The sequence below is a fragment of the Uranotaenia lowii genome, chromosome 2, assembly GCF_029784155.1.
Source record: "Uranotaenia lowii strain MFRU-FL chromosome 2, ASM2978415v1, whole genome shotgun sequence".
Classification (NCBI taxonomy): Eukaryota; Metazoa; Arthropoda; class Insecta; order Diptera; family Culicidae; genus Uranotaenia; species Uranotaenia lowii.
In genome coordinates this window covers 153,273,957-153,300,293 of record NC_073692.1, presented here as the reverse complement: position 1 = coordinate 153,300,293, position 26,337 = coordinate 153,273,957, and the positions used below count along the sequence as shown (strand labels likewise).

General features: G+C 32.8%; 1 protein-coding gene across 5 annotated transcripts in view; it reads right to left on the bottom strand.

Annotated features, from left to right (window-relative positions):
* LOC129741633 (receptor-type tyrosine-protein phosphatase kappa) overlaps positions 1-26,337 on the bottom strand; it is a 480,680-nt gene that overhangs the window by 389,803 nt on the left and 64,540 nt on the right. For 4 of the 5 annotated variants that reach the window (XR_008736462.1, XM_055733377.1, XM_055733376.1 and 1 more), the window contains one exon: positions 16,387-17,339. The exons of the other annotated variant lie outside the window; for it this stretch is intronic. Coding sequence is in view for 3 of the 4 variants with exons in the window: in XM_055733377.1 (XP_055589352.1) it covers positions 16,387-16,430 (44 nt within the window). In the remaining variant the exon portion in view is untranslated. The remainder of the gene's footprint in view (positions 1-16,386; positions 17,340-26,337) is intronic. 5 annotated transcript variants of the gene reach the window in all.

The window sequence follows — 26,337 nt, the reverse complement described above, 5'->3', positions numbered from 1 at the left end:
AATGCAGATCCGTTGAACAAAAAAAAAATACTCGGTTACGTGAAATTTGAAACACACATACAGGAAGGATGAACTTCCTTTTACGATCCGTTTTCGCGGATTTGCCCCAAATCCGATTGGGCTCTTTTTTGTGACCACATCGATAGCTTTTATGTCTCGATGGTAAATTGTGTAAATTGATATTTCTCTTTCCTGTAAAGTAATTTCATTTCGGTTTTTTTTTTTCAGAATCATTGGATCAAATACAAAACGGAATGTTCCTATGCATCGTGATCAGATTTTTTCTTCCAATGCATTGTTTGATATTTGAATAACGAAAACCAAGGTGAACTCATGCTTAGAACAATTTTTGTTGGGTAATATTTCCTTTGATTTGTTTGTAAAAATAAAGCTGTAAAGCTTGAGTTGTTGGGAAAAATACATGTGTACCAAATTTAATAGAAATCGAATCACATAGAAAATGATCGATTTGTTTCATATTTTGCGTCGATTTTTTATAGCCCCCTCTCCCCTCCCTTTTTCCAAGGTGGTAAAGTTTTGCAACTTATCAGAAACAATTCCCGGCCCAAAAAACCCGTTTTACCAAATTTCACGACAATCGACCAATGATACGAAAACACTTCTTTTGCATATGGGAAAACACTCCAGCTAGTTTTCAATGTATAATGGCTCCTGCCCAGCATTCAGTGCAGGGGCAAGGTTGCTGAAATCACAGAAAAATCTTAATTTCAGAGAATATTGACTAAATTTTCATCACAGAATCTGAGAATCTGTTTTGGAAAATATGTACCAGAATTCACAGTTTTCATTTCTAACTTTGAATAGGAAAAAAATGTAATGTTAATTTGTCATAGCTTTTCAATTCAATAAATTAGCATCACAGAATACCATCGAACATTTTTTAGGGTAAAATCATAGAGAGTCAAAATATCGAAAATTTAGCTATTTTTGAGTCAATTTAAGGAAAAATTTAAATATGTCGTCGGAGAGTCCTCATACGCCTGGTATTTTTTGAAGATTTGTCGTCCATATTTATTAGTTTTTATCTGTAAAATTATTCCAGTGCAATGGAATAGCAACGGTCGTAGCCCGTGGTGCAGAGGATAGCCGTCAAGTCTTCTAAGCTAGCGGGTATGAATCCCGGTCACGGCATACATAGTACACTTTCTGTGGGTTGGTGGTTTTAGCATTTGTAAGATGCTAGCCATCATATCCTCGAAAGGTGTACGCTTAGAGTTAAGAAAAAGGAATCTCTTCGAAGAAACATCAAGTTTCATTGAGATCCTGTATGTGTTTGTGTTCGTTTTCTCAAAAAAAAATTACAAATAAAAAAAAAATAAAAAAAAAAGTTGGTCTTAAAAATTTTTATATTTTAAATATTAATTCATGTTTTTGTCATTCTGAAAGATAAAAAAATTCAACACCTGGAAAGTTTCGTGATTTGTTTATTCTTAAAAAAAATTTATAGGAAAATTTAATTTTAAATCTTTATTTGGAATATGCTTTTTTATAATTGGTGTAATCAAATTGTAACATGAATTATACTCATATATGTATATCTTGGAAAATCTGATTAAATAAATTTTTAAGATACATGAATATCAACAGTCCAATATCCTTTGATTGTTTTCCAACAGGTAGAAAAAATCTTTTTTTTTTTTTAAACTTGTTCATATTTAAATTATTCTTTGGCAATATTGGTTACAAAAAATATCCCAGTAGACAAAGGCTAAATTCCTTCGCTTCGTGAACATTAGTGGACATTTTCAAACCCCCCTTTGCCTGTTTAGTTATCTACGCAATGTTCAAAAGTCCACTTTTTTTTACTGACTAGGTTTATACTGAATGTTCTTATTCGAACGTTAATTAAAATAACATCATGAGAAAACAAACCATCAGTGAGCGCGGGAGCTATAACACGCACAAAATTAGCCGAAAAACAAGCACCTGATGTCGCAAAACCTTTATCGGTTACAGAAACATTTGCGATTGCAATCGTGCAATCTTTTGGCGATTGTGTTTTGACAATCACTTGCGAATCAGTTCATCCAACGAACGTCGGGGTGAAAATTAAAAAAAAAACGATCCAGTTAACTGCAGTGAATGTTTCGGGCATAGGTTCGTTCACCCGAACCTATTAAAAGTTCATTCATTCGGATGCTACCATCGTGAATTGTGAATGATGTGATTGAGAATCATAAGCGTTCATGCTGGTGAACGAATTTTTCCATCCTTGCTACTAAGAAAAAAAGAAAATGATATTATACGCAGCGCACTTAATTGAACTGCGCACTTATGACTGCAACATTTGTGTGAACTTGTACATTTGTACGACCTGTCAAATCAGTGAACACTCTGTCGGAGTTCTACACGCTAACCGCTTTTCACTCGACCTTTGTACGGAGAACTGCGACTGCAAAACTTTACACGAAAACAAATTTTCAATGAAAGTAACAATAAATACCGAGTATTGTTTTGTACGTCTCAAACGTAACGTTTGTTAGTATTATTTTTTTTTAATAAATATATTTTCACATTTGTTATTGGTTTTGTTGAAACTCATCTTTATGTTTCGGATCCTCCTGTGTGATTTGAAACTGATCTTTCCGATCTACCGCTTGCAGACTGTTGCCGATTGCAGCAGAACCAAAACATTGGTTCTCCACATGCTTTAGTCAATCCGCAATTGAACATTAGCAATGATGATTGCTGATGACTGCTTAAGCCTAGTCCACACTAGGCAACTTGGACTGCGATTTCGGTTGCTTAGACTTGTTTATGTTTACATTTGATGAGATGCACGTCTCAAGTCTCCCGACTAGTATGGGAGACCTTCAGCAACCAAGATGTAAACATAAACAAGTCTCAGAAAGCGTCTCGAAACGAACCGTCTCCTAGTGTGGACTTTACACATGATGTACACGGTACAAATGTTTTCATCATCACACTGTGAAGCCAAACAACTCAAACTAGGTTCGTGGTAACTCAGAAGTGTTGCCAAATATTCTGAGTGGTTAACTCAGAATACACGACATAATTGAGAACATTCTTAAGTGAGGATATCACTTCAGTGTAGTAATGTAATTAGCTATCGCTTGTGCTATAAGTAGTTATTTAGGGAATTGACGGACAAAACGAATAAAGATAAACTCTATTCCACCACTGAAACCTACGTTTTTCAACAGTTTTAGCACGAGACGAACCGGCGAATTGAATATACAACTTTTTCGAACCATAATCAGTTAAAACGGCTGTTGAAGGAATTTTTTTCATAACACTATTTTTTTTTTTTGTTTCGATTATAGTCGTTTTACCATCTTTATGGCATTCGCGACTTTATCAACGTTACAGTTGGCGGATAGTAATTGAAAAACTTATCCGGTACAACTGTGTTCGATGTTTACTCTCGGGCTCGAACTCACGGACATCGGCTCGGGAGACAACAGACTTGCCAACTGAGCTATATCACAAGCCCAATTTCATAACACTATGTTTTCATCTCAAGTCTTCTGATATAGTTGTAAAGTTTATAATAGCATGTTTGAGAAATTAAATTGAAAATGTTTTACTACGGAGTCACCTCATGATCCTCAAGATAACGATTGCGTGTTTGTCATAATCCGAGTATTTAGATTAATTTCACCAGAAATTCAACGACATCATAAATCTTCGAAAAAAAATCATATTCAATTAGTAGGTTTGTATGATGATATGTCTATGGGAGCACGACTTCACCTCGATTCTTTTCATACTCGACATTCTGCAGTACCTATTGCTCTGAAGTCCAATCAACAAATTAGGGTATTTATTAACTATACCTGATATTAAAGGTTCGAACGCATTGTCTTCTTATGAATAGAGTAGTTCACCATAGGTGCACGGATCTACCGCGATTACTTTTTTTTTGCATACTTAAGATTACGAATTACTACTTCTTTCGAACAGAAATAAAATTCACTATGAATGAACGGATTCATCGCAGTTTCATCAAAAATTGGGCTTTTTGCGTAGTTTCAAAGCATGTATTTTTTACAAATTTTCACTGTACCAAACTCAAAACTTACGTGTCTTACGTGATTATTTTTATTGCTTTTCTTTTTTTTTGTTTTTGAAAGAACATTTTTATCAATAGGTGTTGCAATGTATGACATATTCATTATTATGTTAGAGATATTTTGAACCTTATATTAATATGATTTAATGGTAATTGATCCAACATTGTGAAATTTTTACACATTTTGATATGTTTTTTAAAATAAATTTCAAATAGACTTATAAATTGCCTTGTAATGCAATTCAAATATCTATCCTATGAATATTTTTGTGAACAAATAAAATAATAAACTAAACCAATTATTGACCTGAATTTAAGCAGACAAATTTTCCTTCACAATCTGAAAAAATATGCCCTAATAACTACCTAAGCGACCAAAAGTTCGGATATCACTTAAGGAACGAACTCATTAGTTCACATAGAACTGTAAAAAAGTTTCGTGGAACTTTTTTGCTGTTCAAAATGCTACATCGACTTCCATGGAACTATATTTTTTATCAAGTTCAGCAAGTTCAAGTTCTCGCAATTCTCTGCAAGTCTTTTTGTACAGCTCAATTGTTGGTAAAAAAAACTCTGTTGTATTCTTCTGTAAACTAGAAAATTTTTTAATTAGTTTCAACGGGCACCAAAGGAAATACATAATATAGGAACGGCATTCATAATATAATAAGGAACTTTGAAGAAAATTTAAAGGCTTGATTCTGCTTGTTTCGAATTTCAACTCGTTTGCATAAGCAAACACATCTCGATACTAGGGAAACGACAATGTGAAGTACACATTAAGTTCCCGAGGAACTTTTAAACAACTTGAAAGTGGGAATATTTAAAGTAAAAATTATGAACCGGAAAATCGTTTTGAAGAAAGTCATAACATCAAGTAAAATCGTTGCTTATAAATTCATGATGTACATATAGAGCAGCAGTGATGTTTAAAGATTTTTAAACTGTTTATTTCTGTGTATTTCAAATGACATTTCATATGTTTACCCAAGAACTGACTTTAAGATATTTTATATTTTATTTTGATTTGTTTTTTTTTTCGTTGTTTGCTAGTTATTTTATCAATGCTTATGATTTTATTCCAGTCGATTTTCGCTAGTTTTCTGTCAACTTTTGATCATAGAAGGCGTACGCGCATGTTCCGCTAACTTGATTCGGGCTGGGCTTCAATTCCTACTTTTTGACAAAACTTTTATGTAAAGGAAATTTTTAGACACAATTCGTTTTATGCGAGACTGGTTGTTTCTGAAAAAAAATTATTACCTAATACTTTGACTGGACATTTTTCACGACGCTAAAACACTGATTTATTACTAGAAAAGCAGCGACAAAACACAGTATTTTGTTGTGCTACTATAAATTTGCGGTCGTGACTGATAGACAACTCCATAAACTTTTTAAAGATGGACACTTTCTGCAAACCAAAAATCCACAAGGGTTTTTTGTTTTATATGTGGTTTGTAAATTAAACAAAAACAAGCGAATTTTTTTTATCGTGTTTTAGTTTTAAGGCTGTTGTTTTTAATAACCGTTTTTACTGGTCACGGTCCAAGTGTCCAAGGCGAAGTTCATTTCGCTTATTAAATGAGATAATGATATAACAAATATACAGATTTGTTAAAATAGGTTCCAAGTTTTTGAAAAGTTATAATTTTAGCGAATTAAGAAAAGTGACATATGTATATTCTACAGACAAATTGTTCAACCACTCATTCTGACTAGTGCGGTTTTTGTAATGTTAAAAAAAGGATTTTTTTTATTTTCAAAAATTTTTGGTTACCAATCGATAAATTATCAAATGCTTTTTTAATTATGCAGATACATTTATTTTAATTTGATAAATAAAAGTAGCATAGGATGCGTACACAAGTAAAAATCAAATAAAAAAAAAGCTTACGCTATGCGATGACGATGACGGATGAATGGAGATTTTTGTCTCTACACACATCCAATAGATAAGAGCTGGTCCACGTTCACTTACGGCCCACGATACAACACCCCATTTTCAAAACTCTACAGTTTCTGAATTCTAAGTCTTTTCATGCATCGAAAAAGTACCCAAATGTTGATAACTGTTTTAACCTTGTAAAAATACATTATATTTAATGGATCGAAAGTTAAACATTGAGGTCGTACAAAATTATGAACACAATCTGGTTTGTAGTTTTATTTATCCCAGTGTCAGTTTGGTCCTTTGCAGGATCTGTTCTAAAACAGAAATCCCTCCATAATGTTCAATCAGTACAAACCTGTTGTACACCACAAGAAGAAAATCCTACTACGTATAACTATTGGAAGTCGTTATCCTTTTATTTATGAGTAGCTAGTATCAGAAGGAAAATCCACCTTTGATCCTAGCGAGGAGGATATGGAAAATTATGCAAGTCTGTAGGATTCGGAAGGAGAGAAACAAACAAACCGAAAATCACCACACACATATACTGTCTGCTAACATTCGAACGTGTACACATACATACATATTCGATATCTACAAAAGGTTGATTGTTTTCTATGGATCATCTAGGATTTGAAATCTTCGATATCAGGGATGACGGTGAATTAAGATGTATTTAGAGTTTCAGTTTACTAATACAGATTGTTTCCTCGTGAAAACTATTATTGATATTTTTGGTTGGTATTTGTTTTTGAAGTATTTTCAACTATCATGACTTTTCCTTGATTTGATTACAAAACTTAAAGTACATATTCATTCATATACCAAATAACAATCTTTCAACATCTTGCTTAGCCTATCCAAGACTGAAGTCTTCGACAACTGATGGCGCCTTAACCTAGTCTTTCCATTACTGAACCTTTTTTTCTCTTTCATCTACGTTGTAACAACACAAATTAAATCCTGACTTAAATTGTGTTTCCATGTTTACCCACACCTCAGCACGTTTTTTTCCTTTCGCTCGCTGAGTTGCATCCATTCCGTTTTTCCATCCGGTTTTCGTAAATCTTACGGCTTCCAGTAGCGGGCTCATGACATGGCTGAAGAAATCGTGCCTTTTTCTCTTGTTATTTTTTGTTGCTACGCATTATTGAAAGTCATCTTTTTTCCGCTGCCGGTAAGTGGTTAGTTTTATTGAAGAGTTTGATTCCTCCATTTTGGGTTCTGCTTTTTTTCGATTCACTATAGCTGAGAAATTCTTCCACAGGTTGAAATGGTTTTGCTAAACTTGAAAAAAAATTGTTTTCAATGTCCATGATAAAATTTTCTCAAGTACTAACAGTTTAGTAGTTTTAATTTAACAGTGATGGAAAACTTCAAATTTAGTTTAATCAAGCAAACTTGTTCAACTACAGTAAAAGAAAATATTTTTAATTGCAAACGTGGGATAATCCACAGGAAATCAGATGATCGTTGTATCGGCTTTGATTAAAAAAAAGTTAATAAATTGCGCCCAGTGGATGCATTCAGGCAATCCTACGGCTTTATTCCCAAATTCCCAATGCTGCCATAGGCAACCAAAATAAAATAATTTGATTTACAAGCGGAAACGCTTTTGGTTGCCTCATTCCAACTTCCCCTCCTGTCGGTCGTCTAATTTATGGGCACCTTTTTTTTTTGCTCCACCGGGATTCAGCCAAACTTCTGGGGGGGTAACGAATCCAGGCTTAAATTTTACAGTGGATTGTGGAACCTATTCGTTTCAAGGTTCTGACTTCCCCGAGATTAGAGGAATACGCTGAAGGCAGCCTTTTAGAAGAAAAAAAAAAACCCAAGAAAAAACAAGAGCCAAACTGGCCACTGTCCAAATTCTTAACTTTCTCAAAGTTTTCCAAAACAGAGCCATTTCGGCTTGAAGATTTGCTTCCCCTAGGGTTTGAACTTGCTGGAAACAGAACCACATGAATGTTCTACAGTGAAAAAAAAACCCGGAATGGAATGGGATAATGTGGAAAAACTTTAAGCGGGTCAGTGGCCACCATGCCAGATGTGCCACCCGCCAGGAGAAAAGTCCCTGTCGCGTCACATTCGCCAGAAATATGCTGCTGTTTTTGGGAAAGGACCTCACGTGGAACCCATCTGATTGGCTCGAGCCAGACCATTGACACGTGGATCGAGCGGCACATCGACTACAAAGTAGAGAATAAATCTTATTTAGCTGCTGTTGGTGGAAAGTTAAAAGACTATGGCATTTCTCTCTGAAATAGACCATGATATGTCCCCACCCCACAGTCCACAGCTTCTGTTTTGATTTAACGTTGTCTATTAGTGGCTTCATTTCCCTAAATCTTGGACATTTTTTAAGCTTTGACGAAAAAAATTGCTATCCAATAAAACAAATTTCAAAGTTATGTATAGATTTGTGGTTTGACTTTTCGCAGTTTAAAAAATGTACATCATTGCTTCCCTTATTTTGTTGAGACTTCTGTGGTTTTTTTTTCTTGGCAACCACCAGTCTATCGTTTTTGACAATAGAAATAACATTTTAACAATTCCACATCAAATATCTGTTTTTCAAAGCAAAATTTGGTAAATTATAGGCTTTATTTTCCTACCAAAAACAGTTTCAAAAAGTAGTACTTTTTGACACTGAAATCAGCATTGAAAAGTTGTACGATTCGATACACCCAAATTTTAAACTAATCATTTATAGGAGAGTGCAGATTCAGTACTCCTAAATAGGTCAAAGTCAGTTTTCAAATTCTTTGCACCTCGGAAAATGTCAATTTTGTTTCCTTGTGTTATAATAGTGAATGAAGATTTTGAGTTTTGAAGATGAATTTAAATTTCTTTCTCAAAACACCTATTCCTTCATATTGAAACAGCTTTTATAAATAGTTTATATTCCTTTCTGGCTCTAATAATCATAGGGAACGCAAAAATTACAAACACTGCCAACAACTTCTTCTTTTGATTAATGTTGCTCTGGAATCTCTTGAATCTTTCTACGGTCATCCATTTTATTAATGCTTGATGTGATAGATTTCAAACCAAATTAAATTAAATTCGATCTAATTTTTTTTATGGAATTTCATAATATAGGCTTTTTTGAAATTTCATAACTCATATGCGAATGATGTAAAATCGAGGGAGAGATAAATTCGTGCAAATGAATTTTTTTTCTGGGAATTTAACATTTGGATGTCATTCTTTCCTATCGTGCAGGAGAATCGTTACTGTGATTCAAAAACTCGATTGTTATTTTTCAAATTTAATTATAAATTTCTTGTAAACGCAAGTGAGAATAGTACTGTATTAGATTTTGGAATGAGTTAGACATCACTTTGTAAAGTGTGTTGAATTTATTTAGTAAAATATTGGTGTCAAACAGAACGATAAGAAGGTACCAGAGACTGTCAATTGAAGTCACACGTTTCCAGTGTTCGGCATCGCTAACTGAAAAGTTAGCGGCGCTAATTAGATCGCTAACTCGGTCAAAGTTAGCGATCGCTAATTAAAACCGCTAAATGTTGCGAAAAAATTATCGATCTATAATAAAGCGCTTATCGCTAGTCGAAAGTAGAAAGTTTTGAAAAAGATAAGCAAAACACAAATTTTGCAGCCATCTTTAATTTCAATATTGACTAGAAAAGTTGTTAAAGGATATCAATAGGGGCAGTTTTTGAACTTATTTTTTAATATTTCTGTCCATTTCAGTTGCGTCAGTTCACTTTAAGTTTCAATTAGCGTATTTGGTGGAAAGTAAAAGGAAAAACTTTGGATTCAAATTTTTCAAAATAGTCACCCGTTTATCATTTTTTTTACATCAGTTAATGCAAAGATTCACTTTAGGTAGATGTTTTGTTTTGTCCGAAATAGTTTTTCATCTTCATTACGAGTATCAGAACTTTTCTTATACTCAAAAGATTTATTGAATTATTTTGTTCTGGAAATTTCAATTTTTCAAAACTTTTTCATCTCTTTTATATTCAAATAAGGCTTATGCTTTATACATAAATTCAAGTGAAAACAATTCAAAAAGATGCTTATTCCTATGATCCCAGTCAAAATCGAGATCGAATAGCTTCTGAAATAAATCTTTAACGAAAATTTAAATACCTGATCGGATTCAATATTTTAATTCTGAATGATGCAAAATTTATGATCTATAAGTCTATGGCCAAATTAATACTTCAAAGAGGTAGCGTTCTTCAGTAAGCGGAACTAAAAATAAGCGGAACTTTATTATCCGCTAGCTGAAGAAAAATTTAGCGAGAAAATAAATTCGCTAAGCGTCTTCTTAAGCGTTTACTGAAAAACTGATCACTCCAATGGCAATGGAGAATATGACTCCAATTTAAACTCTTTACTAATAAAGCAATTTAACACTTAAAGTCCAAAGGTATTTTTTCACTTCTTAGATTGACCAAGATCTGTAAATCCATTTAACATGATAGTAATTTCTGAATATTAAAGGAAGTTGCCAATCTTATGATTCCTGTACATATGTATGTATATAGTTCGAGTATTTTTATTATTTTCTTCTATCTGACCGAATTAAAAAGAAACTGCATGGTAAAGCCAATCGATGTCTGATCTTAGAAGAAAAAATATTCAATTATTTCAGTGTTACAACAATGTTCACTCCCCTATTTGACTTTTTCAAATTTGTCATTCCACTAAAATGTAAAACATAATAAAGAATTAAGAAGCTCAGATTTTGAAACAAATACGAAATTTATCACAATTTGCTCATGTAAACTTAGGCATATGAGGGGGATAATAGTGACAATTTAAAAAAATGTTCCTACATTTCATTACCTAGTTCAAATGTTAAGTAGATAAATGGTTATCAAATTCAAAGTCTACATTCTAAGTAATTCAACAGAAGCTGATTGGTATAATCCGGTCCAGGGATTGCAAGTTACCGCTGCTTGAGTTTGGAAGACCGCCTTTTCTTCAATCTTAAGCAATTAAGTGATGAACAAACTTTTTCGTCGTTTAAACACCCCTACGGAGTTGAAAATTATTGGAAAATTTCAAAGCTCATCTGGGGAAATTCAAAATTTTTATAGAAATTCGAGCATTTACGAGTATTTTGTAACGGTTTTTTGCTGTATGCGGGGGGTAGGGGGGAGGGGGTTGATCGAGGTGGTCACTTCGATCACCTCCCTCTCCCCCCATAGGACCGCGCCTGGTGGCAACCATTCTACAACTTCTCGGGCATCCCACATTCGCCAGAAAAAAACTATCCAAATTTGTATCAAAATTAAGAATCTGCAAGCTATTTTCTAAAAAAAAAATTAAATTTGTCCACACATTTATATTTCACAGATCACTTTTTTTAGACGCCGAAGCTATCAAAAGATTCAAATTTTTGTGCACTTGTACTTTGCTGAACAGAGTATGTTGTATGTATCATCCAGAGAAGAGCTTTTTACGATCCAATTCTTAATTAAAATCACAGTTTGGGAAACTTTTTATTTAATTCATCAAATTTGACTAAAAAAAATACCTACTTGAAAATCAAAGAACTTGCAAAAAAGACTTAAATAAATGAAAGGAACCATCAGAAGGCCACATGTCAAATTTGAGCTAAACCTGACAACGGGAAGGGTTGCATTGATTGTCAAGTATTAAAGGGATTCTGGAACATTGTGTTCTAAAATCATAAAAAACAGTTTTTCATGAATTATTTTATTTTTTTTTTTTTAGTTGAGTAGCGTTTCTTGACGCATATACTTTTTTTCAATTTTTAATATTTTTTTCAAAGTTAAAATTAATGGAACTCGTTTCAAAACTCAATTTTTCCGCACTTGACTCGTGCTGAAAAAAATTCCCATTTTCCAACTTTTTGCACAAATAATTATATTCAGCTTGAGCTTGAGCTTGCTATCAACTACGGTCCACCTGTGGCCCCTCTTGGTCAATGGTTGTACTACGTGATGGGCTTGAGATAATCAATGTTGAACAATGTACCAAATAAAAGATGCTGTGAACAAGCAAAACGTTCTCAATGTCTAGTTCAGATGATCCACATCTTTAATATGAACCAATAACGACGCCGGCCAAGTCCATGTAGTCGATAGGGGAAAGACATGTTGCCAGATTGCCCGGATATCTAAAATAAAATTTGCATGGATTTCATTGGAAAGACCAAATTTAGCCTGGGTTTATTCTCATTCTCATTCTCAAATCAAATTAAATAAATACAAAATGAGTTGTAAAATTTGTTTTATTTATTCGTCCGAAACAAGCAAGTTTTGAGCAAGTTTCATAAAAATAATCAAAAAGGTTTTTTGAAACCCCAAAAAACAATTTATAATCTGCTTATAAATTTTGATGAAAAACATTTTAATTTAAATTTTCTTTCTTGATTTTTGATAAGAAATTCCTAGGCTTTGACGATATTTACCCGGGTATTGCCTGGACCTTGCTCAACAATTTGGAAATCAAATGCCTGGATTTAGCCAGGTTTTTAGATCAAACAGACCGGATTTGTCCAACCAGGATACGTGCTGAAAAAAGTCTGGCAACCTTAGATTTAGGTAATGTGGCATGTAGTGTTACCGAAGCAAGCGACGCGCCCACTGAAAACCTATTCTCCTATATATGATTCTAAAATTCCAAAGTTTCCAATTGAAACTCCTCCTCCTACAGAGGCTGTGGAACGGATAGACAATAAAACTGCTAGCACAATCATTTCACCTAATCATTTTATTCTATTGCAATCATCGAAAAACTATCAATTATTAAACAATACAATACAACTAAAACTTCGTATTAAGGGTGGTATTTTCCTCATTTGCTAAACTTTTTTAAAACACTAAGACATTGGTGTTTTTTCAATATATTTTTTCCATTGATTGAATATGAGGGTCTTCATTTATGGAAATGGGAAGCGTCCATTAATACAACATGTCATCAAATTTTATAAATCTTTTTTTGACAATTCAATAAATCATCTCATCATAACAAAACTATAACATTTATCAATTTTATACAAACATTCTTCGAAGATTGTCAAAATTTTGTCAATTCTCGTTAATTTTTGTATGGGAGCCCTCCCATTTTAAATTTGGAAGGATTTAAAATTTCAAATTTCACTAACTTATTATTTTTTCATATTCCGCATGCTTGAAATATTGCTATTAAAGTTTCTTAATATTTTTAACACTAGAAGGACCGGCAAATTGAATATACATACCTATTCGGACCGTGACCAGTCAAAAGGGGACCCCAGGTAAAGGGGAAATTTTTTATATCCTAATATTTTCAACTTTTTTCTTTTGAAATTGTTTTGTTAATTATTCGATATCATTTTTGTTATAAAATGGAAATATTTTTTCACCATGGGTGCACGGAATCACCTCATTTTCGCAGGAGAGGCAGGCTATATGCGGTTATATGAGGCTATATGCGCATATTAAGGAAAGCACTCATTTTCTACCATATTTCAATACATAGGAGTCTGAAAACTATATACACATGAGCGGACATCTGTTTTATAAACGTTAGAGCAATTTTTCTGTTAAAATCTTTTACAGTTTTTGTGAAAATAATTTTATAAAAAAAGAAGTCAAAATAGCCGATTTCCGAAACTGGCGGGCTAAATGCGCATATTTATGTTTTAAGCTATATTTCATTAACACTTGCAATATTTTGATATTATTTAATTGAAAATGGTAGAAACGGATGTTAAGCATACGTCAAGGCTGAAATTTTGGTGAAATTATTTACATCACTAGTTTTTTTTGCATTAAACATAGTCAGGTATGCCATATGGCCATATTTCATGGTAAAATTTTGTTCATATCGTATTTTTATCGGATCAGTATGAAGTTCTTCTTTTTTCGCTGCAAGATCGTGATTTGAGCGTAGATTTAATGTTTAAATTATAAAAAGTAAAAAAATTATAAGACTAATCTATTTTTCTTGATATTTAACCTGCCTTCATATGGGCATTCAGAACCTATCTCTTATTCCAATATCTTATCATTTACAACTTTGCCAAAAGCTTCAATTTGTTGAATTTCCGATTTCCAGATGAATAAGAAAGAAAAACCATTAAAATTTTTGTTCACAGAATCTGTACGCACGATAATTAAAGTTCAATATATTACATCAAAACTGACAAAAATCTTGTTTGAATTTTTAAATTTTTTTGGCTTTATATAACCATCAAATTTCTTCATGCCATGTTTCAATAGCGTATTACCCTCAAACTACACTGATTAGATACGTTGAATCTCCAGCCATATCGTCAATCGGCTGTATGCGCATATTACCCAACATGCGCATTTAGGAACACTTCCCCCTACATGGTTTTTTGCTACGGGTGCACGGGTTCACTGCGTTTTAATCAAATATTGGATTTTTTGCAAATTTTTAAAAAGCATTTTTACAAATCTTAATTAAACCAAAGTCGAAACCATGTCTTTCATGTTGAGACATAATGATTTAAATAACGATTTTTATTTTTAGTTCCGTTTTTTCATTCCTGGAAAATAAATATTTTAATTATATCTTGAAATAATAAATTTATTTATTTATTATTAAAAAACAGGTTTTTGCAATCGTATATTTATCTGATAAGATCTGATAAACATCCAAGAAATTGGAAAACGGTTACCATGGACCGAGTGAATTTTAGAAATTATATGCATCAAGTTATGTCGTGCGACGGAAAACAGTGAAAATAAAAATATGTTTTTCCTTAAAAGTTTTTCGATTGACCAATATTGCATTTCAAATACCTATCATATCTAACTCAAAAATATTTTGTGTTTTGAAGCAAGTTGAAAACTATTTATTTCTATATAATTTTCAACGGCGAGATTACAGCCAATCCGTGCACCCATGTTGAAATATCTTAGCGCCGATGTGGTCTATCAGCTAGGCTCGCGTGAGTCTGATCTAGGTATGCCAGGCGTACTGGATTCGATTCCCGGTATCGGCAAGAAAACACTCGGGTTCAAACACCATAAGTTGCCGACAGGTTAGATTTGTTTTCTCTTATAATAAGAATGTTCAATAAGAATGTTCAATCAGTTGCCAGCTGGCCAGGTATATACACGAGTGCCGGAATACCTGTAAGTGAACATGCATTGGAAAATTGTCGAACCTAATAATCTAAGAATGCATGTGAACACATACTTGGGCAGAAACTGCGGTGAATTCGTGCACCCATGGTGGATAACCAACATATAAAAAATATTCCGTGCACTCATGTTGAAATATCATTTAAATTATTCAGTTTCATAGCTGATGTCTTCAAATTTGAATAAATGAGTACACAATTCATAATAATTTTATTCATTCTAGTTTAGTATAAAACATATTTATCACCTAAAACTACTCGATTACTCGAATGGACATGTATTAAATCTACCATAACTTTTACAAATCTTGATGAAATTTCGCCAAATGTTGACAGAAAGTTCAATTATAGTTGAGCAACAAAACGGACTAAAAAAATTGGGAGTCAAGTGCTCGGATCGCCACACAGCGGTTAATCCGAGAACTTTTTCTACAAATTTTCATGACTTCGCATCGAAAATCAATAATTTCAATAGGGATGTGAATTTTACCAGTCATTTTGACTGGTCACGGTCCGAGTGTCCATGGCGAAATTTTTCCCGCTTATTAAAAGAGCTTGTGGAATAAAAAATACACAGTTTTGTAGAGATTCAAAATTCATGAAAAGTCGTATTTTTTTGCGAATTTTTAAAGCGCAGTGTTTCAAAGATATTCAACAAACAAAGTGTTCAACCAGTCATTTTGACTGGTGCGGTCTTTCTAGTGTTAAAGTTTCCATAGGTTTTCATAATTTTTTACCAGGAAATATGATTTGATAAATAATCAGAAGAATATTTGATTAACTGTGATTTTACCGTGTTTTGAGAGTTAACTGACAGTTCCTGATAAATTATAACAGAGACTACAAAGAAATTTTATTTGACATTGCTTCAAATATTATAAGAATGTTTTCGAATGAATTTTCGAGAAAACTGAATTTTAAGATCCAATTAGAAATAAATTTAGTTTGTGAACCGGAAGTTTTCTTTTTTCGGAAACTTTCAAATTTGAATGCATGATTGCATAAATTAAAGCCCAATGAGCTGTTCAGTATTTTAGCTAAAATTACAACATTGTTTTGCAGCATAGAGCGTCCAAACTGACGCAGGAAGTGGGATAGACATTTATACGACATACATAGATGCACGAGTATGTACGTATGTAGGGGCAGCACAATAGGGCTGAACCCTATTGTATGCAGTGTATGTCGGCCTGCCCAGAGGCCACTAAGAGCGGTTGCCATCCACCCCCTTTGAATACATGCCATTCATACACTCAGGTTTACAATCGGCACACATACAACCAAACATCCCGGTGCCGTTGAGCGCAATCGATAAACAACATAAATTGAATATTTTACCTTGATCTGTGTCTCCGTTGGGTGGATGAAGTTGAGCGGGACATGACGTGGCTGGCAGGCTGCTCTGCTGTGCTGCTGGGGGGAAGAACTTTGCGAATTCGCTTGCTTCTGCTTCCTAGTACTTGTTATTGTTATTGATGATGCTGGGCTGCTGATGATTCCGATACTGATGATGATGATGATGACACCTGCCGGCGTCCACTCTATGAACCCTCGAAGCGTGTAGGGCTTACTGGAGGATGACAAGCTTAGAAACACCCTCGGATTGAACGTTTGTTGTGTGTCGTTCTCTGTGCTGCCCTCTGTACTAGTTGGATGTTTGAATTGTCTCTGTGGTACTCGTTTTCCTCTTCTTTCTGCTATTGGTGTTGTTCTTTGGCACAACAACAACAGCTTAGGATTCCCCGAGTCGATGACGATGGACGACAGCGATTTGCAGGTGTCGGAAACGTTGACCACTCTTCAGTTTCCAGAGGACCTTTAGCTCGTTATCCGTTCGACTGGATTTCCTCTGACGGTGGCGATCCGAGCGTACTTGTTGGGTTGTTAGGAATCCCCAGCTTTGTCTATTCGATATTCCGATACCCTAGACTAGGGTTTTACATGTATCAAGAGACAGAAAAAAACTAGTCCAGAGCTCTCTTCATTGAGCTTATTTTCTTGGTTTGATTATTTATTTAAGCCGGGCTGGGATGCTTCTCAGAACCTGTATTTTTCCTCTTTTCCATTCCGATTACTGTCCCTCACCAGACAGATCCAGGCGAACCAACATTCCACCCGTAGGTGAATCCACCAACAAGTCCAAGCTCAGATAACGAAAAACTTGGAAAAACGCTACGGAAGCCCGTCTTCTGGTTGATTAAATGGCATATTCTCCGCTCAGCGTTGCTTGGCGAATAGCGAGAAGTAGTGGCTCCAGAGAGTGTTCCCGAAATGGAATGCACGCCGTAAATCTGCCAAAGAAAGAAATCACAGAGAAGGCCGGTTTCAGTCAGCAGAACAAAATGAATGTTGTGCAATTTCCTTGGCGTGGCAACTTTGTAACGACAGGTCCAAGGTCCTGCTGTTGATTCTTCCCTTCCCCCTGGGGAGTCCATCGAGCAAATTCCTTCGTCACCTTCCATTGCATGTCACACCTTGAAATCTCAATTATTCGGATACCCCTCCAAAATTCGTGAATATGGCTCACTAGCTTAGGGTTAGGGGAATCGACTGAATCTACATAGCTGTGAAATGTCTGAACAGAAAAATTTTGCTCATAAGTAACATACAAGCTTGTGAATAAGGGTACAATATTCAATGAACAAAAACGCATAACAATCATGATACTGTCTAATCTTTTGAGTGATATTTTGTAATTTTGATTTGGCTATGGCCCGGTGTATGCAATGGAAAGTTTCGAGGGGTAATTGTAATCGATGGGTTGTGAAGTTCGTTTATAAAAAGGATTTTCTTTTGTATGAAAAATTTTTTGAATGACCATTTATACCAATATTTGTTGAGTGAGCTTAGCTAAAGTTTTGCATGCATGAAAAGTTATGATTTGTATTTTATTCTTATATTAAACAAAAGCCTTGTGTTGTGTTTCAATGTATGTTCCATTTATGAAATAACTGCTCAAACCAATGAAAGAATAAAAAAAAAAGTAAGTATATTTGATTCATTTTTGGCGTTGGTAAAACAAAATTGATTTTCAAAAATGGATTTTTAAAGAAACTCAAAAGTTAGAAAACCGCATTTATGCTCTGCTAAAGAAATTAATTAAAAATATAAAATATCAAAGACTCATAAAATCCAAATAAAACGGATTCAATAAGAATCAATATTTCAGAAATAAATTCAAATTTAACCTTCCAAAGCATTTGTAAAATACCCGTTTCAGGGAAAATTGACTTGTAGTTTGTTGTTATTTCCGCGGCCGCAAATGTTGAACGATTTTGATTATATTAGATTCATTGTTTAGGTAATTAATTCTTATTTCTATATAATCATATTTAAATGAATTTGTTCTAACAGGTTGTCTGTAGTTCGTTCCGAATGAAAAAAGATTCAAAAACAGTTTTATTTTTAAGTTGCTTAAAATTTGTGTTAGTTTTGCAGTATTTGAGTACTTCTTTGACTTTAGGAATTGTCCAGAATAAATCTATCCGATGATTTTGAAGTATGTTGGAGTTTGATTAACATTTTGACCTCCATCCCGGATATTCCAGTAGAAAAAAAACTTACCCAAAACAAAGACATCCAATCTTGTCTTTGCTTCGTTGCATCTCATGTCTCAATAAGCCGATTTTCTAACTCCAAATTTAAGTTTTATATTCGCAAATTGATTACCATTTTCAAAGAACATACTTGGTCTCTCAAAAATCTCAGTTCTTGAGTATATTGGAATGATGATTAATATGCTTTTTATCTGCGTTTCGGGTCACATTGACCCAAACTGCATTGGAGGGTTAGAATCCATAAAAAGCACAAACCAAAAAACCTTTTCTAACGTTTGGTTCATGGCAATTTCGATGCCATCGTTATAATAAATTATTTAGAAGAATTTGGTAACTTTGAATCCAATCTTTTGTGAGGTTCTGTATGTAACCTGTTGTTAGAGCGATATGTCAATTTTAAGATAAAAAATTATTCAGTTTATTGAGAAAAATACAACAAATATATTTCAAGAACCACTTTCTTCTATTCAATCAATTTCGGCTTAAAAGTGCGTACAAATCGTCAATCTATCGAAATTCTCATGTCTTACCAAATTCAAAAAAAAAAAACTTAATGAAAGCTTTTTTCGCGGAAGGCAGAATTATCCACAGTCTTCGAAAAAAGAATTAATGCCAATCGTTGCATACACACTACCAAAAAAATCTGTAAAATTACATCACATATGATGTAAATAAAAAGAAGCATCATATATGACGGAATATTCAGTGCTAGTTGGAAATTACACGCCAGTAAAATTTGGCAACGTGTAACATAAAAAATGATGTAAAATTTAGCAACGTGTAAAATAAAAATGATGTAAATTATAAAATCACTGAATGTTGAAAGAAAAACTTTCCAATTGGAATTCGTTTCGTTTTATTTATTGTTAATATGATTCAATACTGGAATTTTCACGTCTCTTAATAAAAATAAAACTCATCTTTAATTATTTTATTTTATTAAGCGGCAAATTTTTTTTAACACACATTATATTTTATTTCTTTTATTTTTTCCGCGAAGTACCGGATCCAATGTTGAACACCGTGGATCCGCTTCCAGAACCGCATCCCTGCTTTTCGGATATCTCCGGGAACCATCAACACCGATTAACTTACTCGCGCGCGGGGAAAATACTTTGGCGCACGACTTGGCTTAACAGCTTTTGTCACATTTGTCTGGGCTTGTTCTTCACAGTTTATAATTTTACATGACATTATCACGTTCAGTGTATTGTAATATTTCATGTCGTGTAATTTTGAGAAATTTCCAATTCAGTGTTGTTGAGAACTTCTTTTGACCAAAAAAAATTGTAAAATTACATCACATATGATGTAACGAAAAAGAAGCATCACATATGATGGAATTTTCAGTGCGAGTAGAATATTACACGTCTGCAATCTTCAACAGACGTGTAAAATTTGAAAGACATGTAAAATATTAAGACGTGTAATATTTAATTCGCACTGAAAATTCCGTCGTATGTGATGCTTCTTTTTACTTACATCATATGTGATGTAAATTTACATCAAATAATCACGTTCCGTGTCAAGTAATATTTGTGTCATTAGAGTTCAGTGCTGTTAAGGATTCAACAGTTTTTATTTTGTAAATTTACATCAATAAATCGCGTTCCATGTCATGTAATAATAAAAGTTTTCAATTTCAGTGTCGTTAAGGATTCAGATTTTTTTTTCTGTGTAGCTAACACACAACGAAAAAAATCTGTAAAATCACATCACATGTGATGTAAATAAAAAGAAGCATCATATATGCCGGAGTTTTCAGTGCTAGTTGGAAACTACACGCCAGTGAAATGTTGCAACGTGTAAAATAAAAAAAAGTTGTAAAATATGGCAACATGTAAAATAAAAATGATGTAAATTATAAAACCACTGAATATCGGAAGAAAAACTTTCCAATTGGAATCTGTTTGGTTCTATTTATTGGTATTTATGATTCAATAATGGAATTATCTCATGTCATAATAAAAATAAAACCTTTTTATAATTAATTTAATTTATTTCATAGTTAGGATCTGTTCGGTGCTGCTGGTCAGCAAAGGATGCCCGGCATCCATTTCGAAAAACCATCTAAGTGTTTTTTCAACTCTTGTCTTCCTTCACAACACCGGCTGTGCTCTCTTGCACAGTTAAAAAAAAAAATTGGTGACAATGAATTTTTTAATCTCACAATTTTTTATATTGGGAGTCACATTCACACTTTTATTTTTTCCAGAACCGCTTCCTGCTTCACGAAGATCTCTGGGAACTTTAATCGCGGGAAAACTGCTTAAAAAATACCACGAAAAATGCACGACCTTGACTTGACACTTTGTTTAAATTTGTCTGATCCTATTAAATTTAAATTCAATGTTCTCATCACATTCCATGTCGTGTAATTTTAAGAAATTTCTATTTCTATTACATCACATATGATGTAACAAAAACGAAGCATCACATATGATGGGATTTTCAGTGCGAGTTGAATATTCCACGTCTGTAAACTTCAAAAGACGTGTAAAATTTAAAGACATGTAAAATATTAAAGACGTGTAATATTTAATTCGCACTGAAAATTCCGTCGTATGTGATGCTTCTTTTTATTTCCATCATATATGATGTAAATTTACATCAAATAATCACGTTCCGTGTCAAGTAATATTTGTGTCATACGAATTCAGTGCTGTTAAGGATTCAACTTTTTTTTTAAATTTGTAAATGTCATGTAATGATACAGGTTTTCAATTTCAGTGTTGTTAAGGATTCAGATTTTTTTCTGTGTAAGTGCATGATGTTGATATTAATGCAGTATTTTAGTAATTTCAACCGGATTCGCTCGGTTTTTGTCGATTGTTTTTTTTGTTTACAAATGTTTTTTTTAAGGCAATTAACTTATGAAGTTTATATTATCCTAGTCAATTGTACTCATACACAATTGGTCAACAAGATTTTGATATTCCGATACTCCACTAATAACTTAAGGAAAAAAATTGACATTGGAGAAAAATTGACCCTCACTCTAAATATTCAATAAGTTTTTTTTTCTATCAGCTCTGGTATTCGAGATAACTTTTGAAAATAGGTAAAAATTCAATAAATTAATTTGAGACTTTTTTTTTATTAAAACTTAACATCACGAGTATTTTGAAAATAAAGGTTTTTACACAATGATCAACTAACCTAAAGGCCGTGAGAAATTTTGACGCTTGGGAAAAAAGTTATTGAAGTTTTCTTTCTGTTAATTTTTCCCAAATCTACAAAAAAAAAACCGAAATACTTAAGAAAATCTAAACTAAACTGAATCTTTGATATTTTTAAAACCACAAGTTAAATCGGTTTGAAATCTTCTACAAAGTTGTTAAAAGAGTTCTAATCTACAAATTTCAAATACTCAATGACTTTCTTGACTGATGGCAGAAATAGTTGTATTCTTATCTATTCAAATTTAAAAAATTGTACAATTAACTGTTTCCTGGATTGAATGAAGGATTGTAAATTTATTCTACATATATCAGCTTTCAGTTTTCATGCAGGTTCATCAGTTATCTTAGATCGTTATACCCTAAACTAACCAATTTTAATATTTTATAAGCTATATCAGCAAAACAAGAGATGATAGACATCTTACAAATGTTTTGAATTCAGGCCGTCAACATTTTTCAAATCGATTATTAGTACAAAGGCACCAAATGTCCTGTTTACTGTGTAATCATTATTATGATACTAACTTTTCAAAAACTTGAATATTTGTTTAACAAATTAAGGACCATGAAGAAATCAGAGCCCAGAAACATCGAAATTTGGTATTCTTTATCTAAAAACTCGCTGGACCAAATTTTACAATTTTAGTTTTTTGAGTTATCTGAAGTGTTGTGTTCAATTTTGTAGAACAGAGTTTTGTCAATAAATATGTGTCATTTGAGTTACGCTTCTAAAAGTAACCCAAATGTCATAAATTGCGGCGCGTGAAATAACGGTAAATCTCGTTTTTGGCTCGAAATGTGTTAAAAACTGTTTAGAAAGGTTATATGTGGTTATATGTTGTTTATTTGCCAAAATACAACAATTACTATTTGTAAAGATCATTAAAGTACACGATCAGGTACTATGAAAAGATTTTAGAAGTTGTTATGGATTTAAACCTTGTTTGTCGGCTTTTGATATTAAATGTTAAAATGTTTTAGTAGGATGAGCACTCTGGGCCAAATTATTATTTTATCGAAACAGATTATTGCTGTGTTAATTTTTGGCATCCTAACTAAAGTGTCCAATCCCGGAAATTCCCGAGAAACACTGAAAAACTCTGAGCCCAATATATAAAGCTAAATAGCTAAAAATTTTCAAGGTCCGAATTGGAAAAAATGAGGCAGATTCAGCAAGAAAAATGATTGATCTACCTTGATATATGGCTAAGACTGTCTCTTTATATTATTTTTTCTTTTAATTGATTTATACATTGAGTTTGATACAAAATGATTTTTTTTCTATCGAAAACTTAGTGTAAACATAAAATAACTTGAAACAAATGGATGATTATAAGGAAATTTTCAGCATTTTATGATTAACCTGAAGTCTAGCAAACCAACTTCTATCCATTGTAAAAAAATCTTTCTCAATTATTTCAAATATTTTAGCTGCAAGAAGCAATCAGTGATATGCATTGAGTTTGAATTTATATTAGGGTGAGTTTTCCTTCTTTGGATCTAGAGCCTTCTTTAGTCCTAAAATGTCGAAAATTTTAAATAATTCATGTTGCTAGCATAGGATAAATCTCGCTTAATTTCGCTTAATGAAACAAAACGTAAACAAAAAGTTTTATTACGAAAAAATACAAAAACTGCCATAAACTTGTCGCAACTTCTTTCCATGTAGAATGTTTGTAGCCTTGACAACATATTCTATATGTTAAATACAAATTTTAAAGTTGTTTTGATAACTTTTGCAGCAGTTTTCTGTGAATTATCAAGATATTTCATACGACGTAAGCTCACGCGAGAAATATACTTCTGTGCCCACAATGAACTCTTATTCATCCTGAACACTACCATACCGATGTTTGCCTTGAGAAGTCTGTCTGGTAAAATTTCCAACGTTTTTTAAAATGTACCTGATCATCAGTGGTATATCAGAAAGCTCAATTAGCGGGGGGTGTTTTGAGAAATTAGAGTGAGTAAGGAAATATCCCGTATTTTTGTTTAAAGAGAAATTACTTTTACTGTAAAGAATGGGAACCAAACTGTATTTTTTTTAATTATTATTTTTTAATTCAGAACCAAATTTGAACATTTCTGATATTATTTTTAAACTGCGACCCAGAGATGGGTCTTGACTCAATCATTCAGTCAGCGAAACTTTTTTTGTAGAGAAATGAATCCAACTGTGTAAGGTGAAATTTCAGGGACTAGACAAGATGAAAATTGATGTTGAAAAACATACGAAAAAAAATTTCAGATATTTTTTGTCAGCTTTTAGTAAATAAATTATAAGTAAATAAACCCAAAAAAGTTTCAGCTATTATTCTGCTGATATAGCAGACGGGAAGTGAAAGTGTTGAAGAAATTTAAATGTTTTATTCGTTTAAAAGCTGTAATGGCATAATATAATAATTTTTGATAACAGATTACATTTTTTAAGAATTTGTTTATTTATTGTCGATAAACTTTACTTTTTATATGAATTTTAGTTCTAGGTCCTATGAAAGGTACCAATTCAGTACCAAAATAGGAACAGTAGGTTCAAAGATGGAAACTTTGAGCATCAATATCTTTGCAAAGCTTTCAATAAGGACGAAACTTATGATGAAAATTCGCATTGAAACTTGCAGATAAGATCATGAACTAAAAATAAATTTCCTGAAAGATATAAATCTCCCGTCCATTTATGAGAAAAAAGACATGATTATTAAAAAAAAACATCGCTTAAAGGGTCGAAAGTAGGACAACTAACTCTATATTCTATTTAAGTACTAACATTGATAAATTTAATTTTTTGAGTAACATTTAAACATATCTAATTGCTTAAACCGTCAACTGCATGATTTATAAAAGGGACTGAAAAATTTCTCAGTAAAAAAACCGTAAGCTATGATTTTTAAATTTTTTTTTAAATAATTTTAGCATTTCAAATGTGTATTCTATAAAACTATATTAAATTTTGTATGATTTTTTGGGTTTAATAACTTTTAATTGAATTTTCGAAGCTTTAAATCAGTATGAAATGTTTTATAATACTACTATGTACTCGAAATTTTAAATTTACCACAAATATAATGATGATTTTTCTTTACCTTTACAAAGTCAGGTTCTTCGGTGCCTGTTACCGTAAAAACCTTTTTTCAGCTGCTGTTTTGACTTAGTAAGGTCTATGTTCTCATAATATTTATTATAACTATACATTAAACAATTCATTAGACTATATTTTCCATAATCAGTTCGAGTAGAGGTTATAATGAAACGATTTCTTGTTCTTTAATGACGACAAGGACAATAATAGTTTAATTGATTTAGTAGATAAGCAGATTTAACGCGCAGATTAATTATGTCGTTTACGAAACAGATTGCAGCAACCTCTCTTCTTACACTTAATGTTTCTATCACTTTCTATGTTTATAAGCAGGCAACGTGATTCATAGCTAGGTAATTGGCTCTGAGACCATCCTAAATTTCGTGAATCAAATAGAACAAAATAGAAGAATTCTGGACTGATTCCAAACGGCTTTTATGTGAAACTAGCTGACCCGGTAAACTTCGTTTTACCTTCTAAAGTATAAATCGTAATAAATGTTTAATTTCATCTACACGTCCTTAACTGCATTGTGCTCGCCAATAGATTCTTATGGAAATCGTAACAAATAAAGTTTAATTTGTATTGGGACCCCCTATCATCAAAAGTGAGATCCTTGAAACTATTATACAAACCATCTCTGACCCAAAAAACCCTCGGATACCAAATTTCACTTCATTCCGACCGACCATTCATACGTGATGTTATTACAAAGAAAACGCCTCCATTTTTATATTTATGTGAAATTTGAAAAGGCGACCACACAACGCTACAATGATCAAGAAGTGATCTAGCATAAGCTGTGTACAATGTTTTTATTGTTTATGGGTCTTTGAAATTATAACCAAAATGTTTTATAAATGCTAACATACTGTTTGATTTCTGAAATATTGAGTTATAGTGATCTACAATGTAAGTTTTGAATCCAATATAACTCCAAGGTCTCTAATCTTGTTTACTCTCTCGACAAGATTATCTCCCAATTTGACAATTTCATATGACGGACATTTTCTTCTGGTAAATACAATATTTGAACATTTTGCCACGTTAAGTTTGAGCAGACTTTTAATGCACCATTTGTTAAATACATTAACTTCGTTTTGTTAGATTCCAAAGTCTTCTTCGCTTTTTACTTTCGTATAACACCAGAAGTAACGGAGATACTTTTTGCGAGTGAACCATCAAATCTAACAACTTGTGAGCGGTTCGTTAGATAGGACCTTATTCATTTCAGTAGGTGTGAACTGAATCCCTGTTTATTTAATTTAAAAATTAACATGGGGATGTCAATTCTGTCAAAAGTTTTACTGAAGTCCGTGTATAAAGCCTGTACAGAATTACCGCGATCCATACAGCTAATATTATAGGTAACAAACTCGAGTAAATTAGTGGCTGTAGATCTTCCTTTAACAAATCCATGTTGCTTTTCAGTAATAAGTGTTTTAATTTGGATATATATTTTTCCATTCAC